The sequence below is a fragment of the Plectrocnemia conspersa genome, unplaced genomic scaffold (assembly GCF_051122295.1).
Source record: "Plectrocnemia conspersa isolate PC_06_02 unplaced genomic scaffold, ASM5112229v1 ptg000004l, whole genome shotgun sequence".
Classification (NCBI taxonomy): Eukaryota; Metazoa; Arthropoda; class Insecta; order Trichoptera; family Polycentropodidae; genus Plectrocnemia; species Plectrocnemia conspersa.
In genome coordinates, this window is record NW_028277168.1 from 19,883,495 (window position 1) to 19,908,264 (window position 24,770).

At 29.7% G+C, this 24,770-nt stretch overlaps 1 protein-coding gene across 5 annotated transcripts in view; it reads left to right on the plus strand.

Annotated features, from left to right (window-relative positions):
• LOC148236204 (CUB and sushi domain-containing protein 1-like) overlaps nt 1–24,770 on the plus strand; it is a 92,967-nt gene that overhangs the window by 27,387 nt on the left and 40,810 nt on the right. For 3 of the 5 annotated variants that reach the window (XM_088184405.1, XM_088184408.1, XM_088184409.1), the window contains 3 exons: nt 3,684–3,851; nt 6,155–6,355; nt 21,463–21,636. In XM_088184405.1, coding sequence (XP_088040531.1) covers nt 3,684–3,851; nt 6,155–6,355; nt 21,463–21,636 — 543 coding nt within the window. The remainder of the gene's footprint in view (nt 1–3,683; nt 3,852–6,154; nt 6,356–21,462; nt 21,637–24,770) is intronic. The other 2 variants (XM_088184407.1, XM_088184410.1) reach the window with 1 other exon arrangement.

Below are 24,770 nucleotides of genomic sequence, written 5' to 3' on the forward strand. Positions count from 1 at the left end.
AGTTTTGTGATTAATGATTATCATAAAGTGAAGATTTATTATGCGGTTCAGATGACCGAGTGACCCTAATTTATCTGTTATTTCAATATTATATATTAAGCTGTATCGTGCAATTATGTTAAGGTTCCATTAGGAACTATTGGTTAGCTTCTGAAATTATTACACAGTAAAATATAATGGCAGCACGTGAGAAGAATCTCATATATGCTTTGGATGCATTGTGCATTTATGTTAGTGACATATGGCATTATTGGATTAAATAATGCGCCGAAACGTTGCAAGCAGCTGTCTCCATATGTGTTATAACCTAATAACTCTTATAAGTAATTTATTAAATGAATATATTTATAGAAATTTGGTTAATACACTTTAATATTTCGGTTAAAGTGAAAGGTTTTTGATGGAATTTTGATTAAAATAGGGTAATTTCATTATATTAGCAAAAGTGATGTAGCTTTTCGATAAAATATTGCCGGTCGTTATTCCAATCATTTTTCATCGTATAAGTTATTAATAAAAAATATTTATTATTGCTATGGAATATAAAATTTGATGAATCATAGCTCGTAGCGTAAAAACGTTTTACAATACACGTGTCGTATAAATTAGGAAGTTCGTGCACGTGCTTGATTAAAAGTTATTAAAAAAGCGCACACGTTAATGTTTTTCTTTCTTATTTATAGAATATCAAAGTGGTATTAAATTAGTCTTAATTATTCCTGTGTGCGTGTGTTTCACAGAAGATAGGGTAAAAATAATTTGAAACTAAAATTTACAACAAGATTACATAACAATTGCTAGTTTTTAAAGTAAATTAATCGAGGGATTCTTATCTGAAACATAGATTAATAGTATCAATTCCTGTGACCAATTGAAAGGTCATGGACTCATATTTTTGATAAATTACGTGGCAAAAACCACAAATGAACTCAAAAGACTAATGCTACAAAATAAACATATCTTTTTATTTAAGAGCTTTCTACTTTAAGTAAATTAAATCATCTTATAAAAACGTAAATATTTATTCACTATATAATAATCAATAAAAAGTCAACATTGATAATTTACTACTCCATAATTATTTTGATGTTTAGATTTGTGGATACCACCAGACCAGGTAGAAAACCAAATACGCATCGACCGTGAGAAAAGACTTTGCCTCCCTTGAATTCGGTCGAAAAAATGCATTTCATTTAATGAAATTCTATAAATCTAACTAACTAACTAACTTTTGCACCCCCCGCTGAAAAATCTGAAATTACGTCCCAGATACTAAACCAGAAATTCTTGGGTTATCCCTAAATGAAAATCTAAAAAAACAGTCTCGAACCTATCCCTATAATATTTTTTGAAATATGTTATTTCAGTGAAATTATATCGGAATACATTTTTACCAGTGAAAACATAATTTATCTGGCAAGTGCTAGTAATATCATGATTTCAACTTTTTCAAACGTAGTAATATATGCATTTACATACATAAGTATGTAAATGTTTATTATTAAATGGAAATCTTCCCGGCCCTATTTGAAACGTTGGAAGAGTAGGAGATAGTTAAACTTCATATATTGCGGATATATTAATGAACTTAATATTTTTCTCCAAGGATTTTCAATAAATATTTTCACATTAAGAGACAATATGAATGTATTTAAAAGGAAGCTGGCTATTTGGGATTGTCGCATACAAAAGGAAAACACAGAAATGTTTCCACTTTTGGAAGAATTTTTATTTGTTGCTGATGTAAGTCGGAGATTATTATTAAATGTAATTAGTCAACATTTAAAGGCATTATTAGTTAACAATCCCTTAAAATCTATTTGTTAATAGTATCTTAATGTATGACGTCATTTAACGCGCACTGAACCCTTTGGAGTTCTTTGTCCACACGTATTAGACGTCTGTTTTTTATTGGCAGCTCTTATGTCCATAACATTTGAATATTTTTCTCGAGCTATTTAATAAATAATAAAACAAAATAAATAAAATGTATTTTAAAACTTTCATTTAGTAATATATGGATTAAGAATTAATTAATAAACCATTCTTATAAATAATAAACTTTTATAATCTAATAAGATTTATATTAGTACACTTCTTGAATTTATATTGTGGGGTCTTATTCTTAAAATTCACGTTAATTTAATGTGACCAGAATGATCACCCATCCACAAAGAAACAAGACAATAGCGTAAAGGATAGGACCTCACAAAAGCTCTCGTTACGACCAGAAAGAATCGCGTGTTCTTACTGTAAATATTCTCCGTCATTGAAAGAATATTTATTTTTTGCGAAACGGTCATGGGAAACAATAAATCACCGGAGCAGTATACGACCTTGGACAATGCTCATCAAGCAAATGTCACTTTTTCAAAGCGTATACATATTCGGTATTCTAGAAAGCGAGTGCATCGACTGGCTGGATGATCGCTGCATGATTGTGATTGGTCTTCAATGAGGCGAGAGCAGTCACAAGCGGACACTCGAAGAGACCAGCAGACGCCCATTCGCGCGCCGACAACATACTGGAAGGTTCTTGGGCCTACTCCCTCCTTCCGCGGTCGCATCAGGACCGGATATTACCTAGCCTGGCTTTCGCGCCTGCATACTGCGCATACAGGCGCTAGACGAGGTCTCCTTCCTAGGTCGTCACGAGAATGACATGGACGGGTAGACCGTCGCGATTTAGCTGCTGATGGTCTACGGCATCACTATCCTTTTTGGAGACGGAGCCGGCAACATACTGTCATGGACGCTCACATCCTGAGAGGGACTACACTATTCGAGCACCGCAACAAAGAGGTTTCTTCCGCTGTACTGTCGCTGCCACGCCACCTACAAGACCTCTGAGGATCTTCCACCGACATCATTCCTGCGCCAGCTTCTCCACCACTGTTCGGAGAAAACATCTCACCATTCATAATCTGTTGCAATATGTAATATAATCTAATAATTTCCACCTGCGTCTTATTGACTACGAAGTTACACCCCTTAGGGGCACCAAACCTTAAAATGTCAATTAAATTTCTTTCTTAAGTATCGTTATTGTATAAAAGTTAAGAGTGGATAATGTCACTTTGTTTTTACGTTTTTTAGATACATTACTCAGAGTGTGTACAAATAAATATTTATAATTTAAAGTGAACATAATTTAAAATCCTAGTACGATACACAGCACCCAATTAATTTTTATACGATAAAACGCAAAGCACGCGCGTGAAAACATACAAATGCATGTAAACTATCTATTCATGCGTGTCCCAAATTGTTCAAGCGTAATTACACATTTTGCGTTGAATTCAATACCGCTTTGAAAATTTAACCCCTTTTGTATTAAATTTTATGTGAATTTTTCCTGACAATTATGTGGGGTGTGGGTAGCTTGACTTGACACTAATTTGGCACAGTATCCAAAGTGCATTTTTGTTTTGGAAACATCGCGTCGGCTTTGGCGATAAATGGAATAGATAAAGTTATTGAAAGGGAGATTTTATTTATGGCCAATACAAGCGGTCAGTTATTTCTGTTTATCGGAATAGGGGGCTAGAGCGTCTGGCAGGGGTTCGATAGTTTATCGAGGCATGTAAATTTTGTATTGGTCAGTCGCGTCAGCTGCGTCCGTCGATTTTGAAGCAATTTGAATACATTTCAGTCTTAATGAATTGTTTGTTTTAACTTTTTAGGTTCTAGGGTGACCAAATATTGCAATATGGAGGTGGAGGCCGGAGAAGGGTTCATACACAGCCCTGGATATCCACATTATTATGTCGGCGATTCGATTTGCAGGTGGCTGCTGAAAGCAGCGCCAGGACAAACCGTTCAGCTGACAGTCATAGATTTATCATTTAGAGGTAAACTATTTTTTTATACATGGATGTTCTAAATCGGAAGGTTCCCAACCTTTTATATGTTTGATTAATATTTACAGCCCTACAAAAGTATTACTACTTTTCTATTGATTAAATAAAATGCTGTACATGAGCAAGTTCAAGTTCTTTTTGATTGATATTAGAAATGGTGTTGCAACTCAACTCGGTCCTGAGCTCAACGTCATCTTCCATTCCATCAGGCCCAGTCGTGCAGCATGGGTAGTCATCCTATCCCTCTAGCACAGTCTTGGGCTTACAATATTTGCTCTTCAAGTCCACCTGCTGTTAGCTTTTTGATCTTGGGGGATTTACATAGTAGTGAGCTTCAATGGTTTAAAAATCCTCCGCATGACTTTTCTTTGAAACCTGTTAAGACGCTGCATACCATGTACAGTTTTAGAACCGTAAACTATTGGTTAGCGATTTGGATGTCTATGATGGCAATGGAATCCGGTAAATTTATCGTCCACAATTCCCCGCCGACAATTGATCACATAAACAATTTATAGTCTACAATTGATCGCTAGAATATTTTACCGTTTAGAAGCAATGAGACGTGTTTTGTCAAATCATAAATCATAAATTATTCGTTCTTGGAGTTCAAGAACAACCGAATGTATGTTGCACATTATATGGGAATACTTTGGTAATCGACGAAGATGTCGTCTGGTTGAGCGTCGAATTCATATATTCTTCAAATAATCAAAAAAATATGTTAATTATAGCTTAAGCCAGAAATTTAAGTAAAAAATAAAATGTTGAGAACCAATAAATAATTTTATTAATAAAGCAACATTTATTCTAATGTGTAAATTATAAGTAAATAAAATAATCATAAGTTGATACGTAAAATAAAAAAGCTTATAATAAAATGTTGTGAGCCTCTGATTTTACTTTATCAATTAATATACAATAATATAGTGATTAAATGTAATACAATAAATAAAAATAATGATGAATTTGAGATGTAAATAAAATATTAAAAAATGATAAATTTAAATTAAAAATATTATATTAAAATGTTGACAGCCACTGAATTTTGCTTTATCAATAAATTAAAATCTTAATATTTGAAAAAAATTAGCAAAAGGAATATAATATAAAAAAATAAAAATACTCACTTTCATGATGTACATACATATGTTTATGCTGAAAAATTAACTCACTAATCAAAGGGTTAAAGCAGAAACTTAAAAAAAATAACTTTTTATGATTTGATCAAATACATCTGTGCTTCTAAACGGTAAAACATGCTAGCGATCAATTGTTGGCTATAAATTGTTTATGTGATCATTGGACGCAGCGGTAAACTGTTGGCTAGGAATTGCGGGCGGTTAATTTTCCTAGACCCGATTGCAATATGGTCAATGTATGCTAGCAGTAAAACTTCTACATCTTTCCCATATTTTGTATTATCGCTAGAGTTAAACTAAACAACACTGATGATAAAGTGTCACTTTACCATTCGTCCAGTTGCACTCTGAAATTTTCCTTAGACTGCGTCCGCAGGTCTATCTAAGGACTTTGACGATTTCTAGATCTCGTCTCCTTTGACAAAAGAGAACTAAATCAATATTACAAGAAGAATGTCTTTTTGAATATTGGAATGCGTGGACTTAAAAGTTTAACACACCGATGCCAAACATAGCAAAGCAGTGTTCGCAAATACAAATGGCATGCGAATCTGGGGTCAACAGTACTTTCTCACCATATATTGAGAACATATCTAGCGATTCATTTCAATGTCTTGCATTTAAATTACTTTCGCAAATCAATTAGATGTTTATTCAATCCTTCAACATCTAACATTATCAGTAAATTGTAGGAGATTCAGTTCATGATCCATTCATCTGAAATTAAAATATTCATCAAAGTATTATTGCAAAGCCTATTTCAAATATATGATTAATTTTACAAGCATTCCATTATATACAATACATGCTACTTGTTAATAACCATTTTCATGTTTACAATTTGTTATTAGATATAATTTTATAAAAATAAGAATATAAAATAAAATGTTGGTTTTAATGTAAAGAAAAAAACTAAAAAACCTTTTACAAATAAAGATTCTTGCACAGATTTTTAGTCATATCTTTAAGTAAAAGGACATTTTAGGGACTGCGTCTTTACAGGAATTCAACTTTTCAAAAGTGTTCGAAATGTTTGTTTATCTCTTTTCCTTGAAGAGAAATACATTGTTTATTTTACCGGGCTGGGAACTTCTATTCAAAATATAGTACCTATATGTAACTTTTAATAATTATTTTTATCTCATTTTTCAGCAATTATTTATCCTTACGATAAGGATTGTGTAGACAGATTGATCATCAAAGACGGCACTACCGGTAGAACTTTGTTGTCTTCGTGCGAACAAGTCGATAAACCAATAGTGTTCGAGTCTGAAGGAGAATCTTTGGACGTGTATTTAAGGGCTAAATCTAAAATATTGTTTCCGAAGAGAGGAGTGTTATTTCATTATAAAGGTATTTATAATTTTTTAATCATATATTCAAATTGTACTAGTGACATCTGTTGATTTAAAATATTTAAAAATAATAAATGGTTCGAGTATTGACTAAAATATATTAAAATATAAATATCTTTAAATATTGATCAACAGATGTGCTTATACATTTATTATAATTATTGTCAGGGATGTAATTTCGAAAGTTGGCCAGTCATTGATAGTTTTTTTGTATCTTGATTTTACTAAGATTTATAGTATTTCATTAAATGAGATATAGTTTTTTAGCTAAATTCAAGGGGTGGGGGGGGGGGGCAATTCCCAATCTAAATGACATCCTTGATTAATGTTAATGCCATCCTTGTCATTTTCTTAAAATAAAAACCGTCCAAGTCGAACACGAAATTTAGTTTAGTGGTTAGAAAAACGATTTAGTGGTTAGAGAAGCACTGATATTAATTATCTCATTGTTTATAATATGTTTTATTTATAACCTAAGTGTTTGCTATGTATTGATATGAAAAAGTCTACCATAGTAACTCTTATGCGAAATATTCGGCTTAGTATATAAATATTTTGCATACCTCTAATAATTAAATGATTTTTTTTAGATAGAGTGTATCTGATCATTATTACTAATTTGATTAATGATAATATTGCTTTAAAAGCTTGCTTTTAGTAATTTAGCAAAGTAAAAGATAGAGTAAGGGAAGAAAAATATTTTGCCATAATTATCTCAATTTTCATGACATTCATAATTCATTTCAGATTTTTTAATACAGGTTTTGCATTTGAGCCCCTCAAAGCGAAAAAAATATATACTTTTTATCTGTAGTAGCACAATGTTACGTGCAAGTTTTAAATGTCAGTAACGCCGTATTAGTGAGATAAATGTGCGACCCATTTCGAAGTTTCTTATCGTTTTTCGCATTGCAAATTCTGCCACATTTACATTTGCACTTCCGCGCAGTTTTCCGAATTTATGTTTAGCCTTTTTGATTTTATGGTATAGTTGAATTAATGCTGTTTATATTGCAAATAGCATAAATCATAATTTTAATAGTATACATTAATAAGTAATGCCGAATAATTAAAGACGCCATTAACGTTGGCGTGTTCATAATGTTTACGCTAGAAATCCCTGTCTGTTAACGTTTCGAATCGAATTTATTACGCCGTGTTTTGCAATTATACGTTCGGAGATTAAATTTTGATTACCAAAGTATTACTTGGGGTTGTTGCCGTATAATTCGCATCCCACGGTCGGTGACAAGTTTTTGGAAAGGGCTTTTCATTATTAAAAACTTACAGGAAGCTTGATAAGCGAGGTGCTGCGGTCCTACGTTGGAACAAAGAGACTTCCTCTTTGATATCTACGTTAATTATTCAGGTTAAGTGGGTCTTCAGCTCTCCACCCTTGTAACGTCATCAGCGTAAGCTTAATCGCGTAACGAGCTTTGTTCGCTGTGTGAACGCGCGATTCTATAAATATGTCCGAGAGAGTAAATTTTAACTTTTGATTAGTGTATTTTTTATTATTAAAAAAATATATAATATTTTATACATATATATATAATATTATTAAAAATAAAAATAATGCTATTAGCTATTCATTTTCAGATTACAAATTTATCATAGTAGTGCATCTTAAAGCAACATGCATGATTTTTTTGGTATTGCACTATAGATATCACTATACACCATGAAAATGTCGATATACAATTACCAACTCTGAATCTGAAAAATGTTCTTTTCATTAAAGATAATTTAATGTCACAGTGCGACACAATTAGAAAGAAGCGTAATGATTCCGAAAAGAAAATTTTCCTCATCTTACATTTTCCATTTCTACATTGACGTTTATTGGACGTGCGTGCTAGTTGAAGATGCGAAAAGTTTAAAAAGTTTTAAGAGGGTCTTAGGGCCTGTAATATCGTATTGCGAAGTAGAAGAAAAAACAAAAAGGGCTCACAAAACTTCTAAGTGAGGTCGAAGAACGAATTGTCACAATGATATGTAAATTTAAATGGATTTTTTAGTGTTTCCATATAACATATTATAATGAATGAAATATTCTTACAAAATATGTAATATTATGAGTACATATAATATATTATACATATATTCATTAGGTTGCTAAGAAAATATTGGTGATAATAAATTGAAAATTAAAATACGTTTTTATCAGCTAATAATTAATTTTAACTTGGTTGTTACCTTACCCTGTAAATGTTTAAATGGTGGATATGATGGGTCAGGCAATAATTTATAGTGCAGCTTATGTTTTGTCACGCATTTTCATGCGAGAGTATTGGACATTTTAGATTGGTTAGTTTGTGGATTTGTTGACAATAACTTTCATTCGTAATGATTTTCCTAAGATTAAAAAAATGTTGTATTAAAAACGCAGACCACAAAACAGTCAGCAATAATTTATTTTGATGTAGTTTTGGTTCCGAAAATTATTTATGAAGCAGACCGCATTTTGTTGTCCACATTTCGCCATACGTTAAGACCAAAACATGGATTGATTTAGTTGTGTAAAAAAATTTTAATTTTGTTTGTGTGGCACCCATTTGTCAAGTTTGTTTGGTCCAGAACGGATGGATTACTAACGTCTAACTTTTGTTAAAGCCTTAACTTATTATTCAATTACCGTATTGAGTTGGTTGTTATTAATTAAATAAGGATTCATACGACATTTTTCTTTTCATCTTCAAGGCATATAATTCTAGAATCACCTTAATAGTAAATGCACAAAAATAAATTAAGCTGCTTTAACATCCGTCTTGAACTAATAATTTAATAGCTCAATTCTAAGTTCCTATGTATACCAGTATTAAATTCTTCAACACTTAATTAGGTATGTGACAAATAATAATTGATCACAAAAATTAAATTCTTAACCTTCTATTCCTATCACATTGAGCTACTGTCGTTGTAACTTATATATTATCAATGTGAATTGGAAATTGAAGCTGCTTGAAACAAAATGGTAAATCGTTAAGAATCAATCATTTGGGAATACATTCGTGTCTTTAAATGTGTCAGTCAGGATTGTTTCTTAATCATGTGTTCATGTGCTTGAGGATTTTATTAATATTATGGTTCACATGGATTCAGGGAATTTAACAACTCAACTATATAACTGATAGCTTTTCATTAGTCAAACATTTTGACAATTAAATAAAATTAACATTTTGCAACTGGTATCATTTTTTGAATCGATCCATTTTAATTACTTGAATAATTAGTTGTATAATATCATTAACATTCAGAATAAAAAAATAGGAATACGAAGTATTAAATACACTAAAAAATAAGCAGCAAAAGGTATTTTTTTGTGATATTTTAGAGAGGCAAATTTAAAGACATATTTTGAGAAATATGTAATAGTATAGATCATGGTTTTCCGAACTATGTTCCGCGGAACACTGGTGTTCCGCGGATCCAAAATATGTGTTCCGCGGAGCCTAAATAGATATTTCACAAAAATTTAGAGTAGATTAAAAAAATTGTTAGTCTTGCTAATACATAAAAATTGTTCATAAATCTGATAAAAAAGCTTGAAAATATGTGTTAAATATTCAACATTGATGTGTATCAAATCTGGAGGGAAAAGTTTCATAAGTCGGTGTTGTTTTTTTTAACTTTAAAATTTTATCCTATTTAAACAATATTTTTTTTGTTAATTAATCACACGATATTAGTGCTTGTTATACGAATTTTATTTATGTGACTAGATATGCTACTAGCAGTCACTGTATTTTGCATAGGCATGCACTGTTGACTAAAAAAATTTCCACAAATTTAAAAAATGTTATGAAGTAGCCGTGAAAATGATAAACTATGTAAAATCTAGACCACTTCAATCCAGATTATATAAATTTTGTGCGATGAAATGGGTAGTGAACATGAAGCACTTTTATTACATACTGAAGTGAGATGGCTATCCAGAGGAAAAGTACTATTAAGACTTTATGAACTTCGAAATTAATTATTAGTCTTCTTGAAAGCAAAAAATAATTTGCAACATCATTTTATAATTTTTTTAACAAATCCTTCCTGGTTGATACATCTGCATATCTGGCGGATATTTTTACAGAGTGAAATGATGTTAACTTATAATTACAAGAAAAAAGTATTACAATTTTTAATATGAGAGATAAAATTGAATCTTTTGATAAAAAAATACAATTTCAGATTTTATCGGTTGAATCTAATAATTTTGATTGTTTTCCTGTGTTGGATATGAATGTTTAAATGAATTGAATTTTCAAGTAGATAAAAAAGTTTGACAAGTATTTTTAGAACACCTATATTACTTGAAAATAACTCTTTCGGAGTATTTTCCGAAAACTAGTAAGGACGATTCCTGGGTTCGGAATCCATTTTCCGTGACAGTAAAACCAGTGGGCTTAAGGGATTATGAGAATTAAGTTAATGACTCTGATTTGAAACAAAAATATCAGCCATTAAATGATTTCTGGGCGAGTCTGACTGAAGAGTTCCCCAAGGTGTCAAAACAAGCTCTGGTTTGTTTACTTATGTTTTCCACGACGTATTTATGCGAAGTGGAATTTTTTAAGTATATTGCAACAAAAACAAAATACAGAAATAGACTCCACGCCACTGCAGATATGAAAATACAACTAACCAAAATTGTGCCTGATATAAAAAAAATTATTTAAGAACCCAAAATCATCAGTCATTAGGAGTTTTATTTATTTGTATTTTTATGTTTATTAAATAAATTTAATAACATTTCTTTAATAACATGTTTTATTTTATTATGAATTACTCAGCGTAAAAAATAAGCTAAGTGTTCCGCCAAAATTTTTGGATTTGCCAAGTGTTCCGTCGCTGAAAAAGTTTGGGAAGCCCTGGTATAGATTATTAGTTATTTTTCTTTACTTTTTAATACCGTTTTAAAATTTAAAATATAGGTTATAGGTAAATAACATATTTTTTTATGACGCTGCGGGGATCGAAATCTTTCGCGTGTTAAGTGGAGATCTTGAATATTACAATATAACATCCAAAAACACGATGAAATTATTAGGGTAATCTCAAGTAAGCTTTCCAAAATTATTATAAAATATTAAAATAAAATCGTTTCATTAATATTGTTTTTGTTTATCATTTATATTCAGTCCAGCATAATGAATAGAAAGCGACTGAAAACCATCGTATTCCTAACTAATTCCTTAATATGCTTTGTCTCTATTCTGTAAATGAAAGGAACGTAAAAACGAATTATGCAAACCATTATGTATTTTCCTTGAGTTAATCCCTTTACGAATCAATAAATTAAATATGCACCAAGCGGGACGCGTAAGGGTCGGGTGCGGGAAAGGAGCCTTGAAAAATTCAAATAGGCCAACCCTTCTCGACAGAATAATGGTAAATTTAGTAAAAAGGACTCTGGTAAGTGACGTCTTGAAAGGACCCCACGTATCCTAATAATATGACCAGGTTGATGCAAAAGGTCAGCGTTGAATTTTATGCGCCCCACCTGTCTGCGGACGGAGATGAAACGAGATTTCTACATGCAAGGATCTTTAGGAATTTATATACATATATGTATATGCATACCTATGTATTGTATGTTTACACTTATCTGGATATATTACACATGGAATCGTATTTACAAACGTAACCCCCCTGATAACACGTTCAATTGGTTCCGGGAAAAGGACAAGCGGTGGGAAATGGGTATTCGAATTTCGTACCATATAAACAGATACTGTTCAACAAATTATAAAAAGGTTTAACCTTTTTTTCTTGTAATAAGTATACATATGATATAGCTTTAAACCGATTTTCATCGGCATTATTTAATAGTCAAATATAGTTTGTGTTAAAATATTACATATGGATACAATATATTATATATGGAATTTAAGAATATATTTATTAAATTTCTTATAATACTTCTTTGATAGTGACCATTTAGTAAATATTCATTTGAATACTTCTGAAGCAACTCAGTTTACTAAATTTAGTCTTGATTGCTTCTAATGGGGAAGTATGTAGAATCCTCTACAATATATAACGACAGGATTTAAAAAAATACATTGATTATAATACTTCAAATAGTTTGCCATGTAATTTAAACTTTTGTAATAAAATTTATACCTTATGAATTTGCCGATCATTGTTTTAAAACACATGTCAGTATATTACAAATAAATGTCTTTATTGTATGTCATAATTAAAACTTGTAAATAAAAATCTTGCATACAGATAAATACAAGAAAAATTGTTATTTGAAATAACATTTATGCGTCTCTTTTATAAATAGCTTTATACATTTTTTATTTGCATGAAGTATTGTATATGCTGTATATGTTATAGATAGTAAGACAAATAATGGGCACAGTATTGATCTGTGAGGAACCTTCAACATTGCTTAAAGTAACCCTTCTCTTTTATGGGAATACAAAAGCTAAACGATAAAAACGTTACAGGTGTTAAGCCAAATAATTTAAATATTCAATATATATATATTTTATCCCTTATGAGTTTGCTGGCCTTTGTAAAAACATAAATCGGTATACTTCCTTTTATACATATAGAGAAGAGGTGAGCGTCGTCTCTGACATATTTATTTTTAATCAGTTAAATTATGTACCATCCCTCGTATTACTCGTACGTTGTACCATACGTATGATATAATACATAGGTATGATACAGAACGGAATTTCCGTTAGCTCACATCGACGTGCTACGTTTTCAGCGAGAATACTCGTTTCGCAATATTGCTCTTTCAGTACTATTTTTTTTCTAGTACGTTTCCCATTGTGTCATTCGTATTTTGTATATCTACATATTTTTAGTCTCATAAAGCATTTTGCCGTTCAAAAATTGTTTTGAGCATATTATTGTAATGGACTCTTTTTTATGGCTCCTTTCCACTCACTTTACGGCGCCGTTACGGGTAAATATCATTCGACGTTCAGGGCCGATTTTACGATGGGCGCCCATTAATCCGTCGGATTGGTCGTTTGGACCGCGACGTCGTCATTTCGCGAATTTATTGCGACCGTTCTCTCGGCAAAAGTGAATGGATAATGGAAACACCGGCGGATGAAATTAACCGTAGATACGTACCTGCGATGCGCGCTTAATGCCTGTGTAAATTTGTAGCCCTTCCACCTAGTACTACCACTGACTCGTTTTAAACGTTGATCGCAGCGTTCAGATCTCTGGAGATTAGACCGTTTCACATTTTCGCTTCAGCTACTGCTGCGCTTGCAGTGCTTTTAATTTGATTGGATGTGGTTTTCTTACATCTTGAAAAGTGTATTAAATATCGTGTTCGCTTAAGAGAGACGAGGAAACGTTACATTGGAGATAAAAATAAAATCAATATGTTTCAAATACATATTATTCAAGTATAGTGTGCGTCTTCTGAAACTACTAAGGCTATATGTATGTTTTTATTGAATTTCTGTAGTAGCTCAGCTTTCCTCGGGATTTTATTTCTAAATGTTACATTTTAATGAGCAACTTCCAAAGTGAATAAATCTCTTCGTTAATTTATAATTGGAGAAAAAACTTACTTCAAAAGGAATTTGCGTTTTTCTTTCTGTGTGCTTTATTATATATAAAATTAATCATTTGCTTACAAGTGATTATTCATGTGTAAATATATGTATCATATAATTGTTTATATCAGGGGTGGCCAACTCAAATGATCTTGCGGGCCACTTTGGAAGTGAATCATAACTCCGCGGGCCATATATAAAATTATATATCTCCATATTAGATTTAGATACACTATAAACATTTTTTGGAGTAAAAAATTGTCTATGGTGTATTGGCGATTATAAAATAAATATATTTTGTAAAAGTGTGATGAATCTTGCGGGCCGGAAAAATGTTCAAGGCCGCATGCGGCCCGCGGGTTGGCCAACCCAGGTTTATATGATACATAAACGGAGATATACATGACAATGAGAAAATATGTCGATAGTGTTGAAAAGCATTCGAGAGATTTTTTGTGGCAATGAGCTGCTGACAACCATTTAGCATGTGAAAGTGCCATGTCGTGTCGTTTAACAGATCTTTATTTCCAGTGGAACTTGGGTGCAACTATTCGTAAAAAGATATCAGAGTTACGTTCGAGTGAAAGTGAAAAATCTCTCCAAATTTCAATAAAATTTCTGTTCAATCTTCTAGGATGCTTGTTATAAGGAATGAGTGATTTGTGTATTTTATAACTCTTTAGTGCAGGGTTTCCCAAACTTTTTCAGCGACGGAACACTTGGCAAATCCGAAAATTTTGGCGGAACACTTAGCTTATTTTTTAGGCTGGGTAATTCATAATAAAATAAAACATGTTATTAAAGAAATGGTATTAAATTTATTTAATATACATAAAAATACAAATAAATAAAACTCCTAATGACTGATGATTTTGGGTTCTTAAATAACAATTTTTTTTATATCAGGCACAATTTTGGTTAGTTGTATTTTCATATCTGCCGTGCCGTGGAGTCTATTACTGTATTTTGTTTTTGTTGCAATATACTTAAAAAATCCCACTTCGCATAAACACGTCGTGGAAAACGGAAGTAAACAAACCAGAGCTTGTTTTGACACCTCGTGGAACTCTTCAGTCAGACTCGCCCAGAAATCATTTAATGGCTGATATTTTTGTTTCAAATCAGAGTCATAACTAAATTCTCATAATCCCTTAAGCCCACTGGTTTTACTGTGGATTCCGAACCCAGGAATCGTCCTTACTAGTTTTTGGAAAATATTCCGAAAGAATTATTTTCAAGTAATATAGGTGTTCTAAAAATACTTGTGAAACTTTTTTATCTACTTAAAAATTCAATTCATTTAAACATTCATATCCAAGACAGGAAAACAATCAAAATTATTATACTTTTTTCTTGTAATTATAAGTTAACATCATTTCACTTTAAAAAAAATATCCGCCAGATATGCAGATGTATCAACCAGGAAGGATTTGTTAAAAAATTTATAAAATGATGTTGCAACTTATTTTGTGCTTTCAAGAAGACTAATAATTCATTTCGAAGTTCATAAAGTCTTAATAGTACTTTTCCTCTGGATAGCCATCTCACTTCAATATGTAATAAAAGTGCTTCATGTTCACTACCCATTTCATCGCACAAAATTTTAAATAATCTGGATTGAAGTGGTCTAGATTTTACATAGTTTATCATTTTCACGGCTACTTCATAACATTTTTTAAATTTGTGGAAATTTTTTTAGTCAACAGTGCATGCCTATGCAAAATACAGTGACTGCTAGTAGCATATCTAGTCACATAAATAAAATTCGTATAACAAGCACTAATATCGTGTGATTGATTAACAAAAAAAATATTGTTTAAATAGGATCAAATTTTAAAGTTAAAAAAAACAACACCGACTTATGAAACTTTTCCCTCCAGATTTTATACACATCAATGTTGAATATTTAACACATATTTTCAAGCTTTTTTATCAGATTTATGAACAATTTTTATGTATTAGCAAGACTAACAATTTTTTTAATCTACTCTAATTTTTTGTGAAATATCTATTTAGGCTCCGCGGAACACCTATTTTGGATCCGCGGAACACCAGTGTTCCGCGGAAATTTTCGGATTTGCCAAGTGTTCCGTCGTTGAAAAAGTTTGGGAAGCCCTGCTCTAGGCTATTCCATTTATGAGGCCCCGCCAAATCCTCCATTATCTACACAAACTATCTATGATTGCTCAAATTACTCAAGAATAATTGATTATTTGCGCATTTTTTTTATTAATAACCCATGATAAACCATGTCGAAAGCTTTTTCAATATCAATATATACGACATTTATTTGTAATCCCGCAACATTTTTTTTGTCACTATTTTGATTAAAAACAGAATGTTAGTGGCAGTGAAAAGGGCGAGAATTCAAATAATATGGCGACGAATAAAATTATTTTGATAACGTATTATTGCATCCAATATGAAATTCATTATATATTTAGGCTGAAAAGGGTAATAATAACGACAGGCACAGATTACGAAATAACTCGTCGATAAAATACAAAGTTTATTAACTAAAGTATAAAAAAATTATGCGAAATATAAATTCCAATTAAAATTTTTCCCCTTGGGACATGAGTGAGCTGAATTATCAAAAAGATCTTTGCGGAACACTTTTTGCGTACGAGGGCTGAATATAGCAATTTTAAGAAATACCATCTTTGCCCTTTGGCTTTAAAATCGTTGTTACGTTTTAAATGTAATGCTATATTAAACATATTAATTATTAATATAACTCAAGCCCGAAAATTGGGTTTTCGATTCAGAATTGCGTACTTATTTCTAGGGTTGACTCGCTTCTGTTTTATTAATTTATGTTTACATTTCGACTCTGTCGAAAAAATGAGTTAATTCGTATAATTTAATTGTGACGCAATAGAAATATGATTAAAAAAAATATGACCCACAGAAAAATGTCAGCTGTGTCAATTTACCTGATAATAATGACTATAATAATTATATATAAATAGGTTCTATTATTATTACGTATGTTTTATTGTGTATACATAAATTTTAAACCGGTTGGAAGTGTTGATTATTCATACAAGTTTTATAATTATAACAATGTTTTGCCACAATGATAAGATATATACACGCTGATCTCAGTTGTATAAATTTGTCATATTTCAATATTTAATTCAATATAAAATTGTCAATAAATATGTAAACCAAAATTGCAATGTATAATATTATATACCTCTATATTAACAATCGATGATTTTGGGAGATATAAATTTGTGGCAATCTTTATACAGAAATTTATTCTACTTTAAAAATCGATTATTATAATATAGTTCGTGGATAAAAAAACTTAAGTGCAAAATTGTACCTGTAAACAATATAGAGTACAATATAATAAGGTAGGACATTTATACGTACACGTAGGTTATTTTATTTATTTGTCGCCTATATCTCCCGTAACGTGGGTGGGTCTGTAATAACGTAATTGGTGTAGGATTCCCTTTGTTCTATCTCGCTAGAGTGAAATTGTACTTCTGCGTATTTGTTTCGAACGTGACGCTTTTTTTCTTTTGATTATGTTTATTTCGAGTGTATTAAAATACATAAACGTCAATATGAAATTTATATTTGTGTGTTGTTGATAAATTCATTTTATTGCTACGTCATTGATTTGTCTGCATTTTGAAGAAAAAGAACGCGTGTGTGATGTTAAATTTAAATCTGAATTAAAGTACCCCCTACACTGTGAAACTATTTTTACGACGTCATATTTTTTACCTTTCGCCTGTGCGACAACATAAAAATGTGTTCGCGTTGTTAAAAAAATATATAGGATTGTTAAACTCGTAAATTGCCAATAAATTGCTTTCGAAATAGTTGCCAAATTATTTTTAGGTAGCATAGTGTAAAGTATTGATAAAACACCATGAAAGTTTTATTATTGCAATTTCAATTATTCTAATACATATATTTATATATATTGTAATTGTTAATTTAATGATGTGGTTTTACTTTTCAAAAAAACCACAACTTAAAACTCGATTGAACCATTTTTGTTTTCTCTAATGAGTTACTTAGACTAGGGTTAGTCAGATAAATTTGTAAAAATGGTATTAGATCTAAAATTATTAAGTAAATAAACCATAAAAAATCAATTAATATGCTTCTTGAGGAATCTGGAAAAATAATATCAAATCTGAATTTTCATGGGTTATATTTTAAATAAAATAATTTTGCTGAGCTTGTTCTATGGAGAGATATCCGTATAATGAAAAAGTTAAATCAGACTTGTTCATTATCATGGCTTCTTTAATAAATATATAAAATAAAAAAAACATCTTTTTTCAAGTTCTATGTAATTCCAATTATAGGCCAAATTCACGTGACGGGTATTCATAATTTGGTTTATACATATGTTGGATACATATAGACAATTTTTCATACCACATGTGCGCAACCTACCTCGATTTTAATAGATCATCATATTCATAAGAATTCTTTTTTTAGAAAAGGCAAATCTTTATATTATTTATTTGTCAACTGAAACTAAGCTCTGCTATTTTATTTAAGTTCAAGTGCATAAATAAATTATATCACACATCCTATGAATTTTTAAGCTGATTGCATAGAAATAATTCAAGTTCTTTGAAAGCAGACAAAATATTTCTGATTCTGTCAAAGAATAATGTGTAGAACATGATACATTTCTTGTAGAAAAGAATATTTCACTGCAACTAGATTTATTAATGTATATTAGAATGCTAAAAATGATAAAATTTTAGAGATTAATGGTAATTATACATATCAGGCTTTAAAGAGTTTGACATATTCGAAGCGACTTATAAAAAACATAAAATTTACAGCAACCTAGCTCTGATTTTTTTAAGTTTAAGCCTATAATATGTTTGATATATTTGTTAATTTGTTAGTATATACTTGGGAGCAAGTTAATTATAACTATTTTTCCATAATTTTTTTGTTGTAATATATTTATAATGTATTTATAGTAAATTATATAGTGTGTCTTAATAATTTATTTAATAACGCTTTTTTAATATTTAATTTCGTTTATTTATTTTATATACATTTCTTATATATTTTTTTGGCTTTTGTGGATTTTTTTATAAAATTAATATAACATATTTTTTGTTGTGCTAATTTATGTACCCTTTAATTTATTAGTATTATTTACATTGAATCAAATTAAAAAAATAATCATCATTTATTTAGTTATATACATATGTAAATATGTAACTATTTAGGGTACGTCAAAACAGTGAAAGATCTACCGCCGTATATGTACGGCCATACAGCTCAAATAGTTAAAATGGCTGAAAATCATCGATCTTTAACTAGGTTTAACCCTTTAGGTGCTGAATCAATTTTCATAAAAAGTCACAAATACAGTAAGATTTTTTTATATGTTTATATTCCTTTTATGCTGCATCTATATTCACTTTCAGGATTAAATCTTTAATTATATTTTTTACTGTATAATTGACTAATTATTTGCTTCTTTATTAAAATCAATTGAGCACTTAAAAATATCTATTATTTTTTATCGAGAGTGGGATTAATCCAATTTTGCACTAACAGCCCTACATGGTGATTCGGATTTATTCACATCTAGCACATAAAGGGTTAAAATGATTTATTAATTATAATTATTATTTAAAACTAATCAAAAAAACGTTTTTAAATTGCCAAATTTACATTTAATTTCATGTTTTTTAAAAAATACTTTAAATATGTACATATTTTTGAAGATTCAGTCTTTGCTTGCAATTTAATTTATAATGTAAATTAATTTTATTTTATATTATTTAAAATATTAGCAATGTATATAAATTAAAAACATTATCCATAAAATTAGGAAAAGCTAATTAAATCTAGTTTGATGCTTTTTGGTATTTTAATGAATTTTCAAAGTTTTATTTGCGATTTTCTTATTTTTTTCATTTTCAAATACATATTTTACAGTGAATGTGTATTAACAGTAAAAATAAATTTTCACTGGAATGTCAGTAAAATCATTTTCATTAATAGATATATAATTTTACATGTGCAAATATAATTTATCTAGCAGGTGCTAGAGAAATTATATGCTGCTCTAAACTGTCATTTGATAGGCGTAACACGTTTTAACCCTTTGGACGCGTTAATCAAAAAATTATTAATAATTTGTTTTTTTGAAAAATGCAAATTATACCTTATTACTGTGTTCAAATGTTCTGATTTTTATTAATTTTTATTTATTTAAAATTATATTTTATGTTTATTCACAAAAAACAGCTTTTTCTACAAACTCATTTTTTTTACCAATTTTTGCGAAAAATCAATCGGGCGACTTTAGTCAATTTGCGCGTTCAAAGAGTTGATATAGCGACATAAACGGTGGTCTTCAATTGATAGTCACTTGTTAAAAAAGGTTGGAAAATACAGGGGTCACGGGTTCGAGTCACGGCAGCAGATTCGAATTTTTATTTATAAAAATGCTTTTTTATTAAAAACCAGCTCCAGCTGCAAAGTGGCATCAAATGATTATAAATTAAAATACATATAATAATTTATATTTGTTTATATAGTTGTCACTGACTCCCAGACTGAAAAATCTGGTGGTTAGTTACTTTTAGGTATTCATTACATTTGTCTGACTTATTCAGATGGTACAGATTTACCCCGTTTTAACGCATTAGGATTACATCTGTAAGGTTACAGCGAAAAATAAAAAAAAATCTGTACGCTATCAGTGAATTTCTTTTAAAAAATATTTATAGGACGACATATTCGCGCAATGAATAAATACATTTGAAATTAAAAATATACATTTTAACTGGCCTAGTTGGAGAAATTATATTTATATTAGTAAAAATAGAATTTCACTAATAAATAAGCATTGTTTGAACTTTCATTAGGTCAAATTGGGTTTGGTTAATTCGTTTAGGTTAGGTTGGAATATTAATAGCAAATAGATGTTTTGCAACTTTCAAATTGAGTTTCATAAATATTTTAGAGCAGCATATAGTTTTGCTAGCTTGAAAATGTATTCAAATATGATTTCACTGAAACAATGAAAATATAACTTTACTGTAGCATATACATTGGTTAACTATAGATTAATACGTTTAAGAATATTATATCATGATTTTTCATTATCATAAATAATATCTAGTAAACAATGTTTTTATTTGCTTATTACTGACACATCTAATATTGCTTCTAATCGTGGCTTATTAAACGACATATAAATTATATTATATAAATATGTTATTGACTGCTATTTTATCAGCTTCAAGAGAGAGAATTTTTATTCAAACATTGTTTAAATTAAATTTACAACAGCTGTGCTTAAATTTAAAGTAATAATGTAAGTATCATTTTTACATTACACATAGCTCTGCTTAACTCATGTAAAGCACGAGGGTTTCCATTATATTTATAAGCACACGTGTTTGTAACGTTTTATTTATATCTCGAAATAATTTATGATATATTTTATTTTAACATGTGCTTTTATTTAAATAATTTTGCTTTATAAGTTATTATTTTTATTTCGTATTAGCTAAATTTGTAGAGTATTGTGTTGATGGATTTATTGTTTGTTGTTTGACAGCCATTGGATGCGTGACCCCTCGAGCACCCCACGGCGGTTACTTAGCGTGGCGCCGGGGGGCGGAGGCCCACTTCATGTGCTGCGTAGGGCTCAGCTTTCCCGGGGGGCTACGCCACCGCACCTTGCACTGCCTCCGAGGCAACACGTGGGATAAGAGTCTGCCTTTATGCATCGGTGAGTCCAAAACTCATCATATTAGCTAATTAGTCCTCTCCCTTATTGTTACGAGAGTAAGTGGTGTTTTGTTCAAAACGAGAGAAAAAAAGATCAGGTAGATCATTATTTTAACAGAGGGTTGAATGAGTTCTTATCGATGAGTGATAAGGGTCTTAGATTGGATTTATGTCTCCATTAGCAAAATAGGGATGGAATTTGGATACTAGTCCATATAATGGTGTCGGCATTCCGGCAGGTTGTTCTAAGTAGAGAGATAAATTCTTATCAAAATACCAAAATTATCAAAAAAAAATTATATTACACTACCAATGGATTCGCACTAAACACAAATAATTACTTAAGATTAAAAATAATTAAAAATAAAATAATATTTGCTCTTTTGATAAGATTTTAATATATTAAAATAGTAGATAGCGATGAAAATCCTATGCGTACTAATTATTAAATGTTTAATTCTGAAATACTAAGATTGCATCTCGAGTCGACATTGAAAAGTGCATTTATATAATGTGTGAATTGTTATTATTATTAAATATTATTAAAGACTGTTAAATATATTTTAATCTTCTCTCGCTATTCCTCAAAATCGCAACTTTGTAATATTTTAGAACGCTCACTTTTAGATTGGTTTTGAGTCACACAAATATTTATTTTAATAAAATAAAACTTCTTTATGGTTAGGGTGTATAAAGGACATTTGTTGCGTATCGCTGGTGAACGACCGTATCAGGGAGAGCTATAGGGATGTTCCATTTTTTAGCTAAATTTAATTTAATAATAAAACATTGGCAACAACTTTATTTATTCAATTAATGCAATGTCTATATGTAAATTGTTGCAAATATTTATGTTACGTTGCGAATACAATAGCTGTAGCTATATACTTCAACGTAAATAAACATTTATAGTTTTACACGTGCACTATTCTTAAAGGGTATTACATTTATATTACATATGATTTAACACTTGTGTCAACCGGATACTGTTTCATAACATACTGAATGTACCACTGTACCACTTGTCGCTTGATAAAATTGTAATGAAAATAATATTGAGTTGATAACCAACACAAACAAATTTAAGTAAATCAATTATGATTGAGTTTATTTCTCACAATTTATTTTTTGGATTTTAATCATGATGTATTGTGTGTGTTAAATCGGTAGAACTACCTTAGAAAATTCAGCAATAATAATTCGATATTTAATTATGAATTCTAATATATATAAATTGCCAGTCATGCCCATGAAAATAATTGTAACATTTCTATAATAATAATTTGTTGAATTAATCAAAGCAAAACTAAGTAATTAAAGATTAACTGTAAGAGCTATTAGCATTTAAAATTTGCAATTTGAACAATTTTTTTAATATAAATTATTAATCGCTAATAAAATATTAATAATTTTAAAGTGAAGTGTATTTATTTTTAAATGCATAAATACTTACATATATATGTATATGTAACTATATTGTGTCTAAGAGATCGGAATTAGTAGTTATAGATGAGTTTTTCATAGATTTTCCTATTCTTACTGATAAATATCGTGAATCATATTAGGTCGTCCATGGTAAGCATTTTTAATATTGTATAAACAATAAAATAGATTTTAATCTGGCGTGTCACTACTTACTAAATAGTTATTGATTGTGAATATTTAGATCAATAAACATGAAACACGCAGATGTGTGTTAATGCATGCATGTGAATTTGTAATTACTAGTAGACAATAATATTCGAGCATTTAGTAATGAGTTAGATAATACGATTGAATTATGTTTCTTTAATAAATTATACTTTATAAGGGTTTTAAATCATTCAGTTAATTTTTACTACAACGGGTACGATAATAGCTCTATAATAAGACACTTTATATTATCTATCTTGCTTTTGAAGGACATATAGCTATTAAACGGAATAAGAGCTATGCTGTATTTAATTAATCTATTATGCAAATTTTACGACGTCTTTTGTGTATAATATTGTACATTGTAGTCTTTAATGACTTTAGATTCACTAGTAGTACATTTAATAAGAATCTATATATTACATATATGATAATAAAATATAAAAAAATACCAGAAAGAAATGTTAAAAAATCAATCATTAAAAATATATCTCCTTAATACTGCAAAAATATTTTTTTATCAAACTGTTCAATACAATAAGAAGATATATTAAAAATATCTGTAAAAAAATAAATCATCAAAAATATATCTTATTAATATTGAAAAAATATTTTGTGTTATTAATCCATTGATTTATTTATACAAAAGCCAAATTCAACTTTATTTTTCCTATACAATGTAAATTTATTTACTTCTGTTAGAGTCTCGAGTTATTGTAGAATTTTTAAAGATTTTACGTAGCTAATACTTTTATATATCAAAATTCAATGATATAAATGCATCTATTTTCAATTACGATTTTAAAATGCCTGTACGTCAAACATACAAATAGTAAACAACTGCGCGAAACATTTTTAAGGATTATTTTTTTGGCGAACATGTCAATTATTTTCTAAATTATGTAAATATAGTTTTTATAAATTGATTTTGTGTTAAATGCCACCATTAGTAGTATAATTATTAGACTTTACCACAAATATAATGTGTAGTTTAATGCAGACTACACCCAATTATTTTTTTGTATGATCCATAAAATGGAGTAATTTTTCACTAATTGTTTTCATTAACACGGCTACAAAAAAAATATGTAACATATTTATCCGAATTAAAGCCATCCACATAAAATGCATGCACTTTGTAGATTAAATATCTGAAGCAATATCTAATCGTTATCATATTTTCTAATAGAAGCTATATTAAAGAAATATTACAGATATTTAATGAAGACAGCAGTAAAAATTTCTTGTTTTCTTGTGAAATTCTTGTTTTTAATATTTTGCTATAGAGTCGGTCCGACGAAAAAAATCGATTTTTTATTCCGTTTTGTATGCTTAAAGCGTGTTTTTAATTAATTGGGGGATATTGTGTGGCTTGAACCGGGCTTTCTGAAGATTCTGATATTGAGGGGAAGAAGGGTAGACGAAGTCCAGATGGTGCATCTACACCAATTGACATAAGTAAATATAGATATATTCTTTCGTCATTGGGTACACCAAAATAAT